The sequence below is a fragment of the Pteropus alecto genome, unplaced genomic scaffold (assembly GCF_000325575.1).
Source record: "Pteropus alecto unplaced genomic scaffold, ASM32557v1 scaffold74, whole genome shotgun sequence".
In the NCBI taxonomy this organism is placed as follows: Eukaryota; Metazoa; Chordata; class Mammalia; order Chiroptera; family Pteropodidae; genus Pteropus; species Pteropus alecto.
The window spans coordinates 5,273,756-5,290,986 of NW_006436291.1; the positions used below are offsets into that span (position 1 = coordinate 5,273,756).

At 38.3% G+C, this 17,231-nt stretch overlaps 1 protein-coding gene across 8 annotated transcripts in view; it reads left to right on the forward strand.

Moving 5' to 3' along the window:
* Positions 1 to 17,231, forward strand: part of EEF1AKMT2 (EEF1A lysine methyltransferase 2) — a 66,375-nt gene that overhangs the window by 16,397 nt on the left and 32,747 nt on the right. For 3 of the 8 annotated variants that reach the window (XM_025047507.1, XM_006912869.3, XM_025047509.1), the window contains 2 exons: positions 316 to 532; positions 4,371 to 5,010. In XM_025047507.1, the coding sequence (XP_024903275.1) occupies positions 316 to 532; positions 4,371 to 4,465 (312 nt within the window). In that variant the 3' untranslated portion in view covers positions 4,466 to 5,010. Of the gene's footprint in view, positions 1 to 315; positions 533 to 4,370; positions 5,011 to 5,267; positions 7,286 to 13,682; positions 14,624 to 17,231 lie in introns of those variants that run through there. The other 5 variants (XM_025047508.1, XM_025047510.1, XR_439195.3 and 2 more) reach the window with 4 other exon arrangements.

The following is a 17,231-nucleotide window of genomic DNA, read 5'->3' on the forward strand; positions in this document are numbered from 1 at the left end:
CTTTTCCATAAGCCAGGCCTGTGAGCTCTGTTACGTGCCGGTATTGTTAGGCAGCACACCTGGCTTTGATTTGTTTCCTAATTTGTAGAGATTTGGAATGTCCAGGAAACTCTGTCAGTCTTACTAATCTTAGCTTTAATGATCTTGGAATGAAGCACATAAAATTAGCTATAAAGTTGAAAATATGTTTATTACATGTAAAATGCCATCGTAATGAATGGCTCCTTTTATCTATAACTTTTTACAGATTGTCGCTTAAATTCAGTAAAGATCGTGTGTTAATTGTTCTCACATAGACATTGATTTTTAATATAGGTAGAAGACTTTTTGAATCTTTCCACAAAGCTGTCTGGATTTCATGTTTGCATTGACAAAGGGACATTTGATGCCATAAGCCTTAATCCTGACGGGGCAGCTGAGAAGAGGAAGCAGTATGTGAAATCTCTCTCCAGGGTGTTGAATGTGAAAGGCTTTTTTCTAATAACCTCATGTAATTGGACCAAGGAGGAGTTGCTAGATGAATTCAGTGAAGGTAACTGGCTATATGTTGTTTAAATGTGCACCTACCTCAGGTTTAATGCACTTAAGTAGGTATTTTTTTCTTGGTGTTGTGTAGCGTTTTACTTTCCTGTTTGTAGGAATTGTCTGCTTTTCATCTCTATTAATATCCTTTGTAATACTTTTTACTGTATATGCAAAGCTCAAAGAAATAATATTGGTTGAGATCCAAATTCCTTTTTAAAAATTTCCAAGAAATCCTGGCAGTTAAGTACTAAAATTTATGAGTCTATAAAAATTAAGTTCATTTAAACTGTATAATCTATTAGAGAATCAAACAAAGAAAATGCATATATTGTGCTTTTGACTTTAGTGCACAGTATATACTAGTAATCAGTAATAGTAGTAACCAGTAATAATGCAAATGTGGAAGTAGTATTTTTTAAAGTCTTATAGGATGAGAATTTTAATTTTTTTCCCCCTCTTTAATCCCTTCCTACTTCCACCCATGACCTATGGATCTTGCTGTCTCTCTTTTTTTTAAGAGCTGGATCTCTGAAGGCGGGGCGTCTCCCGCCTCCCCACACTTGCGGCATGCATCCGGCGCACTCGGGGCCTGGCGCACCCGGGGCCTGGCCCGTGGCTCCACCTGGGGCACGAACCCAGGACCTTCTGCGTGTAAAGCAGACATGCTAACCGCTACGCTATGGAGCCGCTCCCGAGAATTTTAATTTTATAGATACTTCATCTTGCTAGTGGTCATTTAGATATTTAGGATTTGTCTTTTCAGTGTATATGGAACGATTCACTGCACAAAAACAAAATGTAGGGGCTCGATAATAGAAATTCTATTCTTGAGGAAATCTCTACCTTTTTCAAGATTTTTGGTGCCAAGACAGGATCCTCTTCTGTGCCATGAGTAAAATATAATAGGTGCTGTGTCTACACAGTGAGGAATTTGTGAGAATTGAGAATCGATAATCTGTACACACATAGTTTGAGTTCTTTGCCATACTGTTCCTCGCATGTTTTAAGAAACATTCTACCTGCCAGTTTATTTGTGCAGTGCACAGGCATTTCTAGGAAAGCATTTTGAGAATTTATAACTAGATATTTGCTTGTTTTTTCCTTAGAATCCTTTTCAGATTAGGATTAAGTTATTTAAAGGACTGAGAGGAATTTTCAGGGTGGAGTATTGATAAATGATATGGTACTAAATTTGTGGTTAAATTTTGAACTTCACTTGTCGCAAGCTAATGGGAAATGAATTTATAACCATACTGCATATATTTTATCTTAGTTTGTTTTTTTGCTGGTAATAAGGGACCAGGCAGTAGGAGGGAGAACCCTTAACACACGCCCTTTTGTGTGCATGCAGTGGCTTTGGTAGGTTACAGAATGTAAAACCTGAAGAGTTTGAGGCTTGAAATGGGAGCCTGGGGCTTCATTACTGTTGCCTCTGGAAAACTGGAATTATATGTGATTTATTGTCTTTTATTTCATGCCATTAATTTTATTATCTTCCATGTTAAATTTGTTTCCTTTAGAACTGTCGAGGCCCCATGTCAATAGTCTTTCCTTCTTCCTGAAGCTTGACACTTTTAATAAATGCTCAGAGTTGCACTGCATAGAGCAAGTTCCTTTCCTGGTTTTTAAATACAGGTGTTCTCTCTTACTCCTGGAACCACCAGACAAAAACATATTTGTCTGTCTTTGATAATGAAGAACAGACTTTAGCCTGGTAAAGAGTGCTTAAAAATGTGTCTGTGTCTGAGAACTACTGAGTAAATTCTTTGACTCATGTTCAGTTTTAGAGCTTAAAACAATTTAAATAAGTGAAAAGTTACGGCAAGGAATGGTAAAGAAATAATTCCATATACTAGGATACTTTGAGGCATGCCTCTCTTAGAGTGGTTTTTGGAGTTAGGCACAGGACGCTGACAGAGTACACTGCCACGCATCCCTGCTAAGGGTCTTGTCACTATCGTCTCAAGATTGGCTTCCATGGTCTCTTTTGCATAGAATAAAGCTCACTTCACCAATCTGTTAAGGTTCGTTGCTTCTTTCCTTGTTTGAAACATAAGTGTTCATGAAACTGTTGAAATGAAGCTTGCACTTTTCCTTTATAGCCCCTTCTGTATAAACATTTTGTGTTGTCATATGTTTTGGTGAGGATTACTTGAAACATTTGCCAGATATTAGGGTGTTCTCATTTGATGTCCAAGGAACTTGACTTTCTTACAACTACTGAATTAAACTGCCAAATCCTATTTTACTGCAAAAGTAATCCAGATTCATTATGAAAAATATTGAAAAATGTCTACCCCAACACATAAGCATAGAGATTAAAATAATTAAAATCATTTGTTATCTTATCTCTGGAATACAACCATTTTTAATATTTTAGTGTATTATCTGTTGAAATATAATAATTTCAGTTCTGTAGAGGTAGTCCAGGGAGTTAAAAAATTAGTAGTAGAAAATTCACAGTTTCATTTTCTCTTGAAAATTTTTGTGATGACATATTTTAAGCATAAGTAAAATTTCAGAAACAAATATGGGTGTTGTACCCATGTACCCACCACAATGGCTCCATTTTTCAGGTTAAAATATATTGTGTTATTAAAAGACCTGTCCTTTGGAAAACTTTTCTATGATCAGTTTTTAATGAACAGTTAGCATTTAGTTATTTGTTAAGATTTAGTGGTTTGATTAAGAATATGAATTAGAATGTATAATGAAAGTATGAAAGACCAAGTGATGAAATAATACATATCCCTTTTAACAGTTTTTTCTGTTTACAAGAGTTATTTGAGCCTCAAGCTCAAAGCATAGAAACTTAGAAAATGTAGACACCCCCTAAAGGAAAAAAAATTCCCAAACTAAAAGTCCATTACTGTGGGAAACATGGTTAATAACGGTGACCTTCTAGCCTTATCTTATTTTTTAAAACAAAGTAATAAAACATTACATTTCCATTTTATTTTATAGTTTAGGAAAAACTATCTCATTTTGATCTTTACAGAATCGCTGTAAGTTAGATGGGGCATTGGTATCTGTAACATCCTTGTGTAGGAACTGAGGATCCTGGTTAAGGTCACGACTGGCATATCTTTCACCTAGTAAGTGGTAGAGCTGGGACTTGAACCCAGGACTTTCGAATACAAATTATTTATTTATTTTTAAACCACACTATTTTACTTTGAAGGTTACTAGTTCCTTGTCTTCCCAGATCCTTCATTAGTTCAGTTTGAGTTTTGCTCTTTGGTTACAAATTCTTTTATTGCGGTAAAATATACATACCATCAAATTTTCCATCTAACCATTTTTTAGTGCACAGTTCTGTGGCTTTAAGTACATTCACATTGTTGTGCAACCGTCACCACCAGCCATCTCCAGAACTTTTCATTTTACAGATTTATTGTTACTTCCGCGTTATTAACCTTTCTGTATTAAGTGCTTTCGTATGTGATGGGGTCAGCGGCGTTGCTGCATACAAAGCCCTCAGCAGTGCCTGGTACCTGGTGGGAATATGATGGCCGCTTCCCACCAACGAGCTGGTGGAGGAGGCCCAAGGAGGTGCAGGGGTGCAGAGGTGGTAAACGGGGCGGGGAGGAAACGGGGCATGGATGGAAAGAAGGCCTCTTTTCTGCAGTTCGTTTTTGGTCTTGTCTGTTTCTTGTTCAGTTCACAGTGTTTTGGGGTGCACACATTATGTGCAAGTACAGTAGAATTGAAAAATAGAATTCAGTCACAAATCAGAGTTTGGAATCACATAGTTTTATAAAGGGTTCAAAAGTATATTGTTAATACAACGTCTCTTAACAGTGAGATCTAATCTCTAATAAGAGTATTTTAATTTTGTCTGACAGGATTTGAACTTCTCGAAGAGCTGCCAACACCCACATTCAGCTTCGGAGGTGGATCCGGGAGCAGTGTGGCGGCGTTGGTTTTCCAGAAAACGTGAGGCTTCTCCTTGGACACATTCAGTTAGCTTTTTAAAGCAGCTCTACATCAAAGTGCACCTGACACAGAAAATGCAAGTGCAAATAGATGCTTAGTAAGTACACAGAAAGCACGTGTTGAGACAAAGGGCTGGTAAAAAAGGTCACGAGCATGTAAGTGGTGGGGTTCTAGAGATCAACCAGGAGTAATTTAAATTTTCTTTTGTATTTGAAATGTAAATATTTTTCTTTTTGGTTAAAAAATTTCCTGTAACTGCTGAACAGTGGAAAACTTTAAAGCAGTAAATGAATTTACAGAAAGCATGTATTCCTCATTTTTATGCCTTGGTAAAATTGAATTGGATATAGCTCTTTATTAAGATTTGACCAAACTATCCCAGGGTCAGAATAATAAGCAAAATGACTTTCTTAGTGTTTTATTAGAGCATTTATGAAACATAATAAGCATGCTATTTTTGGTTCAGTGGTGGTTATTTTAAAAAAATTATTTAATATGTGAGAAAATCCTCCAACCTTGTAAATAATTAAACAGAATCAGATAAATATATCAGTCGACAAATAATTGAGCTTGTATTTTGTGGCTGATGGCAGTTTACACACCATGAGGATAAAGTAGAAAGAAAGACAACTGAGAGGTACTGTTAACGTTAGTGTTATGTCCAGTGACACTGTCTTACTGATCCTCCCAGTACCCTCTCCAGGTATGCATGGCTTACTCCTGTTTTTGCGTATCGAACAGCTAGGACAGGATGAAACCAGGATTTTTCTCTGGGTCTGACTCTAAAGCCCATTCTCTTCCCCTAGATAATCTGCCTCCCAGATGCTGAGTGTGCATTTATGGCTTTTATAGTTCAATCAGAACTACAACTGGCATTTAGGAAATCCTGGTAGAGGAGTGGGGCAGTCGTTAGGAGCACTGCAGCCCCTTGCGATGGTGTCGATCTGAGGACTGTGAGGACAGTGGGCCACCCTGCGTTCTTTCACCATCTCCCTGCTTGTCTTAGAAGACTTGTCCACTCCGGAACTGAATTGTGTCATTCTTCTGTGAAAGGGTGGTATAAGTTATATCTATATCTACACCCCTATATATCTGTGTGAGCCCCAAGGGATATGGGGACCAAGATGTTCTAGTTAGGAGCTAATTAGTAAGAGAAACAGTTTTTTAATGTTTTTGAAAAGATAAGGTATATTAATATTTAATGCTGTTTTGTATTTGGGGTAATATTTTAATGCTGGAGTCACAGTATGAGTTTTTAAAAAAGTGATATATTTTTTGATGATTTTTAACTTTTAGGCCTGTTGGGTTACTGAATGAACAGAATTTCCGTTTGACAAATGTACTCAAATGATAAGTGTGGCATGGCATGCTTTTATTTTCATTTTTGCCCCATAGTGGAGGCAGGGAGAGTGATTCAATTTAGATCAACATTAATCAGCCATTAAGATTACTGCCTGCCTTGCACAAAATAATTGAAGACATTTATATAAACTTTCAACACAGGTAACATTTTAGAAAAGCTTTAATTTTTAACATGTAAAAAGTGAGAAAGTAAAAAATATGTGATTAAACTTTTTAAAATATTGTGTCAACTTTACAAACTAGACATGGAATCTTACATTATGGAAACATAAATGGTTTTCTGATTTATCGAGATCTGGTCTTTGTTGTTTTCCACAGAACTCTTCCTTGAATTCGAATATGATACTGGTGTGTGGGTGCTCTTTTGGATCGCGAGTTGTTAGGCATGTGCTGTGTTAAAGCACCAGGCTAACAGACTGAGACATTGGGTTCGATTCACTGATAGCTTGGAATCGGCTTTGTCGAGACCCTCCTTGGGTCACCAACTGTCACCTGGGTATGTTCAGTTTGTAAAGATGAAGGATTTTTTTTTTTTTTTAAGAAATCCTGGAGCTGTTGATAAGGTCAGGAAAAGGGAGTTGTCATCTCTTATCAGTTTAATCCTGCTGGAAGCCTGCCTTTTGGAGGTTGAAATCAGAACAAATGGAAGGTCCATAAATGCTAACAATAAATTAGTATATTCAAATAATACTCTGCTTTAAAAACCAGGCCAGTAAATGCCCCAAGTCACTGAAGCAAGTCAACAAACTTAGTTTTGTTAAATCACAGGAATATGTGGTTAACTGTGAAAGAGATTACAGTTATAAAAGAGCAGCAGGTTATGTAGTGAGCGCTGTTTTTCTCTGGATAAGAAGTTGGGAATGTAATTTTATTTCACCAAAAGACACTTATTTTGAGGAAACTTGTTTGAAATGCAAACGAGATTTCTCTTTGGAGCCTGCACAGAATTGTTGCTTTTCATTATGATATTACTGCATAGCAGGCCACTTCTGTTGGTAGGAAGTATGTATGCAAGTCCAAAGGGATTTGAGGCCTGAATGGGCGGTTACACCAATTAACAAACAAAGTTTTCCGAACATTTTGTTTTAAGCCAGGTGCACAAGTTAGAGTTGCTTTTTGGGACTGGCATTTATGCATATGAGAATCAAACCTGACACTACTCTTGGCAGCTTGACCAAAGCCATTTTAAAATAAGCACAAACTGTCCTTTAATGATTTTTCTCCCATTGTAGTAGCAGGGAGTTTGCCTTTCTTCTTCAGCTGTGATATGCGTGCAGTTTCCCATTTATTTGGTGGGGGAGGGAAGGGAGGTAAATGTATACAAAAGATTTTTAGTCTTTATATGAATAGTGTGTTTCAATTCACTTATTTTTAAATTTCTGTGGTACTGTAATGCAGTACTGTATGTCGACCTTAATTCATATTCATCCAGAGTATAATAAAAACCATAATTTTTAAGGAATCTATATTAGTAATTAAGTTTTATATGGCTTTGAAATAATTTTCCTCAAATTAACATGCAAAGAAGTCGAGTATCCCTGCTTATGTTAATGGACTTTGATTCATGTTCTCTTAAATAATTTTATTTTATATATTTATGTTTGTGTGCATGTGTCTGGTAGCCTGCAAAGAAAAAATGCACAAATATGAAAAGTCAGTTGTTCTCCAGGCCAGCCTCCTACTGCTGCAGGGAGACCTGGGTTTGATTTCCTGTGTCAGGCACTGTGAGCTAGAGAGTGTGCGCTCCAGAGACAGCTTTCTGTGAGAGCAAGAGGCCAAGTGTCGTGTGTCCCACTGTAGTGACCTCTTCAGCTAATTGTGTGCGGGGGTCGTTGATGGGCTCTGAAAGGCGTCTTGTCTGGGACACTTCACTGGAAGGAGGCTGCCCGTTACCTAGGGCTTGACTGTGGGAGACGAGGAGCATGGCAGATGGAAGGACAATTGCATAGTGGGAAAAAATTAGGAAACTTGTCATTTCTCTCGGTTAGGCAGGAAACAGAGATGTCCTTAGAAGAAGGGGAGCACACGAGCATGTTTTATTAACAGTTAATTCAAGAAAATTAATGCTAATTTATTCTTCATACACACCATGCAATTTGTTAGAAAAGTAAAAGAATAGTTTGAAATTCTTTGGTCGATTGATGGATTCCTATGTTAGGGGCATAGAAATGAAACTCAACGTTAAGCAGACAAATACCCAAGCCCACAGGCTACATAAATGCTGAATAAAATCAGCTCTGCAATGGGACTCTGAAAAGCGAGGGGTAAGAAGCCTAATGAATGATTGAATATGACCTTAGCAAATCCCCTGGAGTGTTGTTGAAAGATCATTCATTTCCAGCTTAGATGTCAAGATGGGCTCCAGTAACCAGGAAAAAAGAGCTTGAGTTGGTACTTACTGAGTTTTCAAAATCTTTACAACACAGCACGTTAGACTGACTAGTCGTTGAAAGGGCTTCTCTGACCCAATCTGGAGCTGTCACTGTGTGGCCCTGTAGTTAGGCCCAGGAAAACCAAATTAAAACGATAGGATTAATTCCCAAGACATGAATATATCACTATCCTGATTTTGTGGAGAACTTCAAAAACTAGGCTGTAGAGGCTGCGGAGGGCACAGTCTCATGCCCATACTGCCTCAAGGAGGACACCCAAGCGATCCATTGGGCCTTGAAATATTCGCAGATTTCTTGCCTAGTTCATTAGAGGAAGATGTAAAAAACCAAAATTGACTTTTTTCATTTTTCACATGGCCCATTCTGAAGAAATGATAAATTCTTCTGTTTATTTTTAAATACGTATTTCTATTTTTAAACATGTATTGTTAGTACTGCATCAGGAAATGATAAGTATGTTACCGAGTGATCTTTATTGTGCATGCTAGCTGGCGAAGAGCTTTTTAAGAAAAGCTAGTGTAATACATTTGTTTTCCCAAATACCTGAAAATTTACACGTGAAACCAGCAGTCAGCATATCCTGGATATAATCTGAGGAGCTTAGAAAGAAATATGAAAGTACTCTGGTTGCATAAGGGGACCCTGAACTGTGTTTCTCATTCTTCATTAAGATACAGATGAAGCAGTTTATTATCATCTGTGATTGGGGCAGACAGAAGCGTCGCTGGGACTGGGAGGCTGGAGCTCCCCTGCCGCTCCAGGGATGGGGGAGCCGTCGGGAGGAGCAGGCTAAATGGGGAAGCGAGTGGGTGCTGCCGCTTCGCATTTTCCTCCTAACCCCTCCTCTAATATGAAAATGTCAGTCCTTTGTTCCCATCTAATTTTAGTACATCCTGGCTAAAAAAAAATGTTAGGATGTAAAACGTTGGGATGATTTCCAACCATGGGACTTGGAGGGGGGGCGGCGGGCGGGGGAGAGTGGAGGAAAGCGGTTTTTACATCCCGCGTCTGGCCTTCCTGCCTCAGCATCCAGCCCGACTCTGTTGACTTTGCTAATGAAATAAATTTAGATGCACTGAAGCAGCAATAATTAGGTTTTCCTCCCATGTCCTCAACAAGAAGCCTAGTTGGAATCTGAATGGGCAAAATCATAATATGGTATTTAATAAAATAAACTGGGCTGAATTAAAGAGCTGTATGCAAGTTTCGGAAGAAAGGCCTGACACTGGGAGTGAAAACTACGTGCTGTGTTATTTGTTAGTGGAACCTTTGAGGTCTATTTGTGATTCAGTGAAACTGCTTTTACTTTGAAACTCCTGTTGTTTTGAATGAGAATAGTATTTGCTGATTTTTGAGAAGCAGTCAAAAGCAAGGCACACAAGTCAGTTTATTCTGTCTGGAAATAACAAGTCGGGAAGGAAAGCTCCGATTCCATCAAGAGAGCCAGTCAGGTCAAACCATTGAAAATATAATTTCTATGAGAGATAGGACAGAATTTTCCATAGGGCTTTGTAGATGGAAGTGCCAATCGTTGTGGTTATTATTTTAATTAAAAAATAATTAACTGGATTAAACTGTGAGGGGAATTCCGTATACTGGACCTCATTGCGAAATAAGCCTGCCTTCTCCAATGAAGGTTCGTTCATTTAGTGAGCTGAAGCTTCCTCTGGTTCTGCCTGGGTGATAGACTTAATCTATCCAGAAGTAAGATTGTGTTGCTATGAAGTCCATTTGCTTAACGATTTAATTTTCAGCAAATACCATATCAGATTGTTTTCTCAACATGAAGTTTATTTTGGTTCTTTTTATTTTATAGTAAGAGATAATTTGTATTTAAAATCTGTTAAGTAATAGAATAAATATCAAAGAGAAATTGTATTTTTTACATACTAAATTTTGGAGAAAAAGGTGACTGGAACCTGGGCAAGTCACTTTCCTTTTCTGGCTTTAGTTTTTTGCTCTAAAACAAGGGTATTCAGTAGGTGGAACAGTATATGTACTGCTGCAGTGGGCGCAGTGGGTGATAGTTGAAGTTCTTCTCTACTCGTAAATTAGTCAGCTTGGGCTGTCGTAGACTGGGTGGCTTAAATTATAGAAATTTATTCTTTAAAGTCTGGAGATTAAGGTGCCAGCAAGGTAGGTTCCATTCCGTGGCCTCTTGCCTTGGCTCGTGGGTAGCTGCCATCTCTGTGTTCACATGACCCCTTCGTGCGAGTCTGCAGAGAGAGTGAGCACTCCGGCAGGCCTCTCCGGTGTCCCTCCCTATATGGGCACGAATCCCATCGTGAGGAACCCACCCTCGCCGTCCCACCTAACCCCGACCTCCTCCCAAAGCCCTGTCTTCACACACTACCACATTGGGGCTTAGGGCTTGAACATACGAATTTTGAGGAGACACATTCAGTCCATAATAACCGCTGAAACTGATCTGAGGTTTAGAGAAAGGTCTACAAAATAGGTTTCCTTTATATCTGGGGAGTATAAATACTCCATTAGCTAAATATCAGTTGTTAGGTCACTTCATGGTTCTTTTAAACCAAGGTATCTATGTATATGAAAAAATAGATGTACATATAATAAAACACTTGGAACAATCACGTGAGTATTTTTCAATCTAAAAATGTCATGCATTCATTGGTAAACTTTAGATTTGAGTATTGATTGATATATATTTGATAATTCAGTTGGTATTATTTGACTATAGAGATGTTTTATCCAAGAAACTCAGAAAAATACATGTAATTGTTAAGTCACCTTCTATTTTATGTTTAGAAAGATTGAGATCAACGTTGGGCCTAAGCAAAATTGTGATAATCTGAAGGATCTCCCTAAGTTAATTCTTCCCCACACACAACACAGACTGCACACTCACAGGTGACCTGATTTACCACGCTAACGTCCCAGTGCTTAGAGACTTTTTACCTTCTCAAGTCACATAGAGACCCATAGAGTATAGTTCCTGGGTCTGCCCCTCTTGAGCCTTGTCCCTCTCCGTCCTATCCTGAGGAGATAAGTGAAGTTAAGTATAGTAAAAGTGCTAGCAAAGTGCCTAATGCGTAGTAGATACTTATTTAAACTTGCTTTCTCTTCAGTACTTTGATTTGAAGCGGTTCGATATCATGGAGATAGAAGCAATTGTGTAGACTCTGTGTAATAGGGTGAATATTAAATGAGAAAAATAAATGGAAAGCGGCTTTAGCAGGATACCTAGCACACACCAACGCCAAACAAATATTCTTTTCTCCGAGGACCCTTCTTCCCACTGGAGTTAATACATTGAATTGTTCAGGACTTTAATCCTCAGTGTCACGGAGTTAATGCATTTCGTTTCCTTGTAAGGCATGTATATTCCGGGAGGGATTAGATGAGTGAAGAGCGGAGTGCTGGATAAGTGAGTGAGAGGGGAAGTTTGGAATGGGGGGCCTTTCACAACCTCTTCAAAAAGTCGTCCCGTGGAGCTTCTTCCTTAGTCTCTAGATCGGACTGGTCATGAAGCACCTTTCTATTTAGGAAATGAACCAGAAATCACAATGCCAGATTTTCATGAATTGCCTTTATGCTGCATTTCAGCAGACTCTAAGATTCCCCACAAATCTAAGATCGTCGTCTGTTTGGTAATTATTTAGTAGTAAAGATAGATCTGATGGGGAAAATATTAAATGTGGGTGCGTTTGAACTGAAAACAAATGCCAAGGCTGTGGTCCACCTTTCTTCATTAAGTCTGAATGCCCAGGCATTTCCAGAGACATCTGACAAGGAAACTGAACGCAGGTCCCCTAAATGACTGGCGTCAGTTTAATGAAAGTTGTGGAGTTGGGTTTGGATCTTTTACCGATTTAGGAAGCTGGGGGCTAAGATTTTATCACTGATTTCCACCTTGTGTTATCTAGATTTGATTTCTTTGATCAGTGAGTCGTGTTTATTTTCCTTGCTCTAAGTTACGGTAACAATGTCATTCACAATGGCATTTTAAAATTTAACGTTGGGTAATACTTTACATAGTTTATCTGATTTGACCTTCATTTGTACTGGAACTGACAACTTAGTATGGAAAATACAGTGAATCAGTTGTTTATGATAGTCTAGAAAACATTTGGTTTTCAGATTTGTTTATTTAACCTTTTTATTGGTGGTTAAGTGGTAATATCTCAATTCCTGGAGTGCTTAGTATGACTGTAGGAATGCTGGCTGACCTCAAAGGCTTAAGTCTTTGAACCATTTTAAGAAAGTTCTGCGGATGAGATGAGGTCAATATGATAATGTTGTATGTTGTCACGACAGAACATAATCGAAGCTTCACTACTTTAAATTAGGTACTTTAACAGTACAATGGTTAAATAACATTGTTTTGATCAAGTTTTTTGTTATTTTTTTGTTCCATGTTAAGAAGAGCTGTAAAGTAGTATTTAAAATAGGAAGCCAGCTTCTCCTTTATATTAATTTTTTTCGGTGTCGGGTTAGCTGCAGGGTATGCCCATGCAAAACAGGCAAGGCTACTCCCTCTTAGACGGTAATAGGTACGATAAGACATCTCTGCTTTTGGTTAATATCGAAGGTTGACAAACTGCTGAGGGGAGGTAAGAAACTCGCAGGCCAATGTAGTATGTAGGGCACGTGCTTTACATACCGCGCTCAGGAACATTCTACCCATCGGAGCCCAAGACTAGTTTTTTTTCTTGATATTTCAAATTCAAAAGATTCAGTCTCCAGACTGGGTGTTTAAACTGCGAAATCATAAACTGTATGTAGTTTAACAGTTTCCTCACTATCTAATGAAAATGAAATTCATTTGGTTTCATTTTTATGGGGATAGGCAGGATAGCAGTAGCTTTGAGCATATCACAAGGGACAAGTTAAAAATAGATTTTTCTTGAGGCAGTGACTTATATGGCAGATAGTTGACAGAAGAGAAAAATTAAATTTTGGGCTTGTATCTCAAATAATGAAATCTGAATTCCATTAAAGAATATTTAAAAAAAAAAAAAAAGGAAATTGTTTTCATTTGAAGATAATAACACATTCAGTCTGGGTGTGTCATTGAAATATTTTCTAGATTAAATTCAATGTATAGCAATATGAAAATATTGGAACTTGTTTTTAGTTATATTTTTGGTGGAGTAACTGAGGCAAACTACGTTATGGGTGAGTAACCATGTTATAGTGATACTAATTAGCCAGGATCATTAAAGATCAAGGAAAGGCCAGGAATTAATTATGCTTTTGAATCTCAGTTTTAAAATGGTATAGGTTGGATAAGTTTTACATATGCCAGTAACTTTGAATGTAGATAATGAGAAGCCTTCGTTATATTCATTTTTGCTTATTTATCATGCATAAACTTTTTAGTGTCTGTTTTTTTATGGCTTGTGTTTTCTTGTAGCATCTCACACCAATAGCTACTATTAACTTTGCAATAAAAAAAAGTAATAATGAACTAAGTCTTAACTGTTGCTCTGTTCTTTTTAGCTTACTTTACCCAGAGCTCTTCCATCCAGTGAGTTGCAAGCGTGACATTTGCTGTGTTTTCAGCACCTGCCAACTTGGGAACCAGGGTTTGTGCTCAGGACGCAGGCTTACAACCCCGACTTTGTGGTGCACAATGCCGCCCCAGCTGGCGGGCTTCATACCTCTGCGATGCTAGACATTTGGTTACAAAGCTGTGCAGATTCACATGCGCTGATTTCAATAGGCATTCCCCTTCAAGCTGCTTCAACTCTCACTTTGTATCGAAGGAGTGAGATTGGTACCATTAAATTTACTGCAGTGGTTATTTTTCAATGAAAAGAAATTTGTTTTATTTAGTTCTTGAATCGAAAAGTAACTTTGTCTTCAGGAACCAAAGTACCTCTTACGAAATGTGTGTGTGTATATATATGGGATATGGAGATTAGATAGATAGATAGATTCTGGCCAGATAGCTATAACTCATTTTCATCAGTGGAAAGGTTTTAGAACAGGGAAAAAAACAAGAAGGAATAGTGTGTTATAACATGCTTATGTACATAGGGCTGTTAGTTGTACCTGGATCATCGATGTGGGAACAAATACAGAACCTTTTTTTTTTTTTTTTTTTTTTTTTTTAACCAGGTCCACGTAAGAAAATTGCCCCCATAGTAAGTTCTGATTTTTGCCTTCCGTCTATAATCAAGACTTTCCATAGTTTCCAAAGTGTATTTTGCTAACTTGTTTTCAGTAGCCAGTCTCTTTGAAAATGCTTCAGGTGATCTTGGTGTTGTCTGTCTTCCTGTCATCTATTATAAGAAATTTAAAAGGGTTCTGTTTTTTAAAAAAGATCTTTTCAGATGTAGAAAGAATAGTGTGAAATGTGAATGACTGGCTTTTAATACAATACTTGTGACAAAGAGGCAGCGCCTTTTGGAGGCTGAATAAAGGACTTAATACACACATCTGCATCCTGCTTTGGGTTCAGTGTAGAACACAGTTGATGTTTGTCTCACTTTGTTAGTCTAAAAAGAATAATATGTTATTCTCAGAGACAAACTAGCTTATCATTTTTTAGTGGTGAGCTCTTTTTCGAACCTTAGGCACAGATAAATTTGATGGGAAAAACAACCCATTGACTGGTCCTTACTCCAACTTCAAAGCTTAGCTCCTTGTTTGAACCGTTTATCTGGTTCTAAAGGCACAAAAATAAAACACCCATTAACTACCTAGGCCACGCCTTAGTGCATATCACAACCCAACCTTTACCCTCCTCTGCACAAATGTGCTTAGGTGAATACTTTTATTAGCTTGTTGATACAAGTTATAGTTGGTCACACCCTTTCTTAATAAAATACACCCTTTTTGTCTTCTGTTGCTTAAGAGCTTTAAACTTGGAAGGGGAGAGCTCTTTTTATAGAATGATACTGTTTAAATCCCAGGCAGTTTTGAGTGGACATGTGATGCATACCATACACACGAGCATTCCTTCATTTGGTAGTTCTGCTTCAAGGAGAGCGAGGAGGGGGAGAATTGCCGTGTTTTATCCCTGGGTTTTATAACTGGTCTTGGAGTGAGACTATGTAATCCCTACGTTTCATATTTCCCAGGGTGTTCTGTGGCTTAACCAGACTAGTGTTAGTAGTAATGGAAGAGTTACAAGTGATCATTTTTGGATTACTTATGAATTTATTCTTAAATTGGCCTATGAATTTGTGTTTAGGTGTCTAGTTGTGCCATAAATCGGGTTTTGATTTGGTTTTGACCTTTTAGGATTGAACAAAGGTAGACAGTTTCCCTCCCTTTTCCCGATTGTCACTTACATTGTTTTAAATCCAGAGTTCAATTGAGTTTATATTTATTCTTCTGAATTGAGCAAAACTCTAACATACAACCTTTTGGATAGGATTTTTTATCTTAAAGAACTATGTAGTACAGCCCTAGAGAGGGAGGTTGTGTTATATCTATAGGACTACATCATGTGATAAGAGTCTGTAGTATGGAAGGTTAAGTGACACAGGCCTTAATGTATATATTTTTAGCATCTGGAGAGTCAAAATAAGTAAATGAGAAGTGGCTATTCATTGGATAGTAGCACAGCTCCTTAAACAGGTATTTCAGTTCTGGACACTGTCAAGAAAGTCTCGGAACCAGAAAAACGGGCCGCTTTAGGTTGGAAGGGAGGCTTTTTACAGCAAAGGAGCTTGCCATAACCACAATCTTAGGAATTTTGTGACTAAAATCGTCCTGAAAGCAACAAGAATAATGGTTGCAATAATTGTTTCCAGGCTCGAGACCCCTGCATTTTGTTTTTTAAGTTGACCCAATGAACTAGTAATTGCAGGAATAAACTGAATGTTTGCCAGCAGGAGTCACTCTAGGCCTCCTAATAAAAAGTGAATTAAACTATCCTTAAAGCTCTGAAAGGCTGAGCACACCGTGCTCAGGTGGCGTTAGGGAAATGTACCAGCATTCTCAAGATTGTCCCCGTGCTTTTCTTTGTTCAACCTAGAAAGACTTGGTTCTCTCTCCTTTCAGAACTGGCCCTTGATAATATTGTTTTAATGCAGTGTTTATGGATTAGGATATCAGTATCTTAGTATTCCGCATATTAGCTCATTTTGGCTTTCCCAGTGTGAATTGATTATATCTCACATCACCTACTTGAGTGAATAGACGCATCCTTCTCTTGACTGTTGTTCAACCTAATTTTGCAGCAGAAACCACTGGAATTGGTGTGAAAGGAGATGTTAGCTCATGGTTTTCTGAAAAAGAATGGGCCCGGTGTGATGAGAAACCGAAACGTTTCAGCGGTAGCCGTGAAATATAAGAGTTTAACTGCACACGAGCTCGAAAAGTTAATTTGTTCATTTATGTTTGATACTGGGATTGAAACGTTGGATTAAAACCCATTAAATGTCCCTAGAAGCAACAGAAAAAGTTTCCTGATTTATGAATAGAACCATTCAAATGGCGCAGACACAATCCATGTAAAGTAATGAGGTGTTTTGTTTTTTTGGCAAAGGAGCACACAAACCAGGCATAGGGAGTCCTTTTTAAAAAAAACCAAAACCTTAAAAAATCTTTTTGGGTACAAGGTCAATAAAATAACCTACAGCAACAGGAAGGAGTAATGGGAAATCTAGGGCTTCCCTTCACAAGGAAAACTCCCCTCCCCCAGGTGAGCCGCACAATGAAAATTCTGCTTATTCTATCAGGCTTACATTCCTGAACTTAAGTCAACATCCTAAGTTACAGAACGAAACATGCTCAGCCTCTGCTTAGCAACCACAAATCCTTCCTTCACCAGTTGCATATATTTTGGATGTGGCTTCTGAAGTACACATTCCTGTATTTCGATCAGCGCCCCGAGTTAGGAAACTAGCCCTTTATTTTCCCAGTGTGACGACACTAACACGGTGCCCCCCGCGCCCCCCCCCCAGCCGCCCAGCACGCCGCTGGGACGATCGTTTCTTTAAAACCTCAAAACGCAGCAACCCGGAAGCTGGACGTCTGAAGTCCACGCGGCCGCTGTGTTCTTCCCGGCTCGTGTCGGGGGGCGCAGGGGAGACG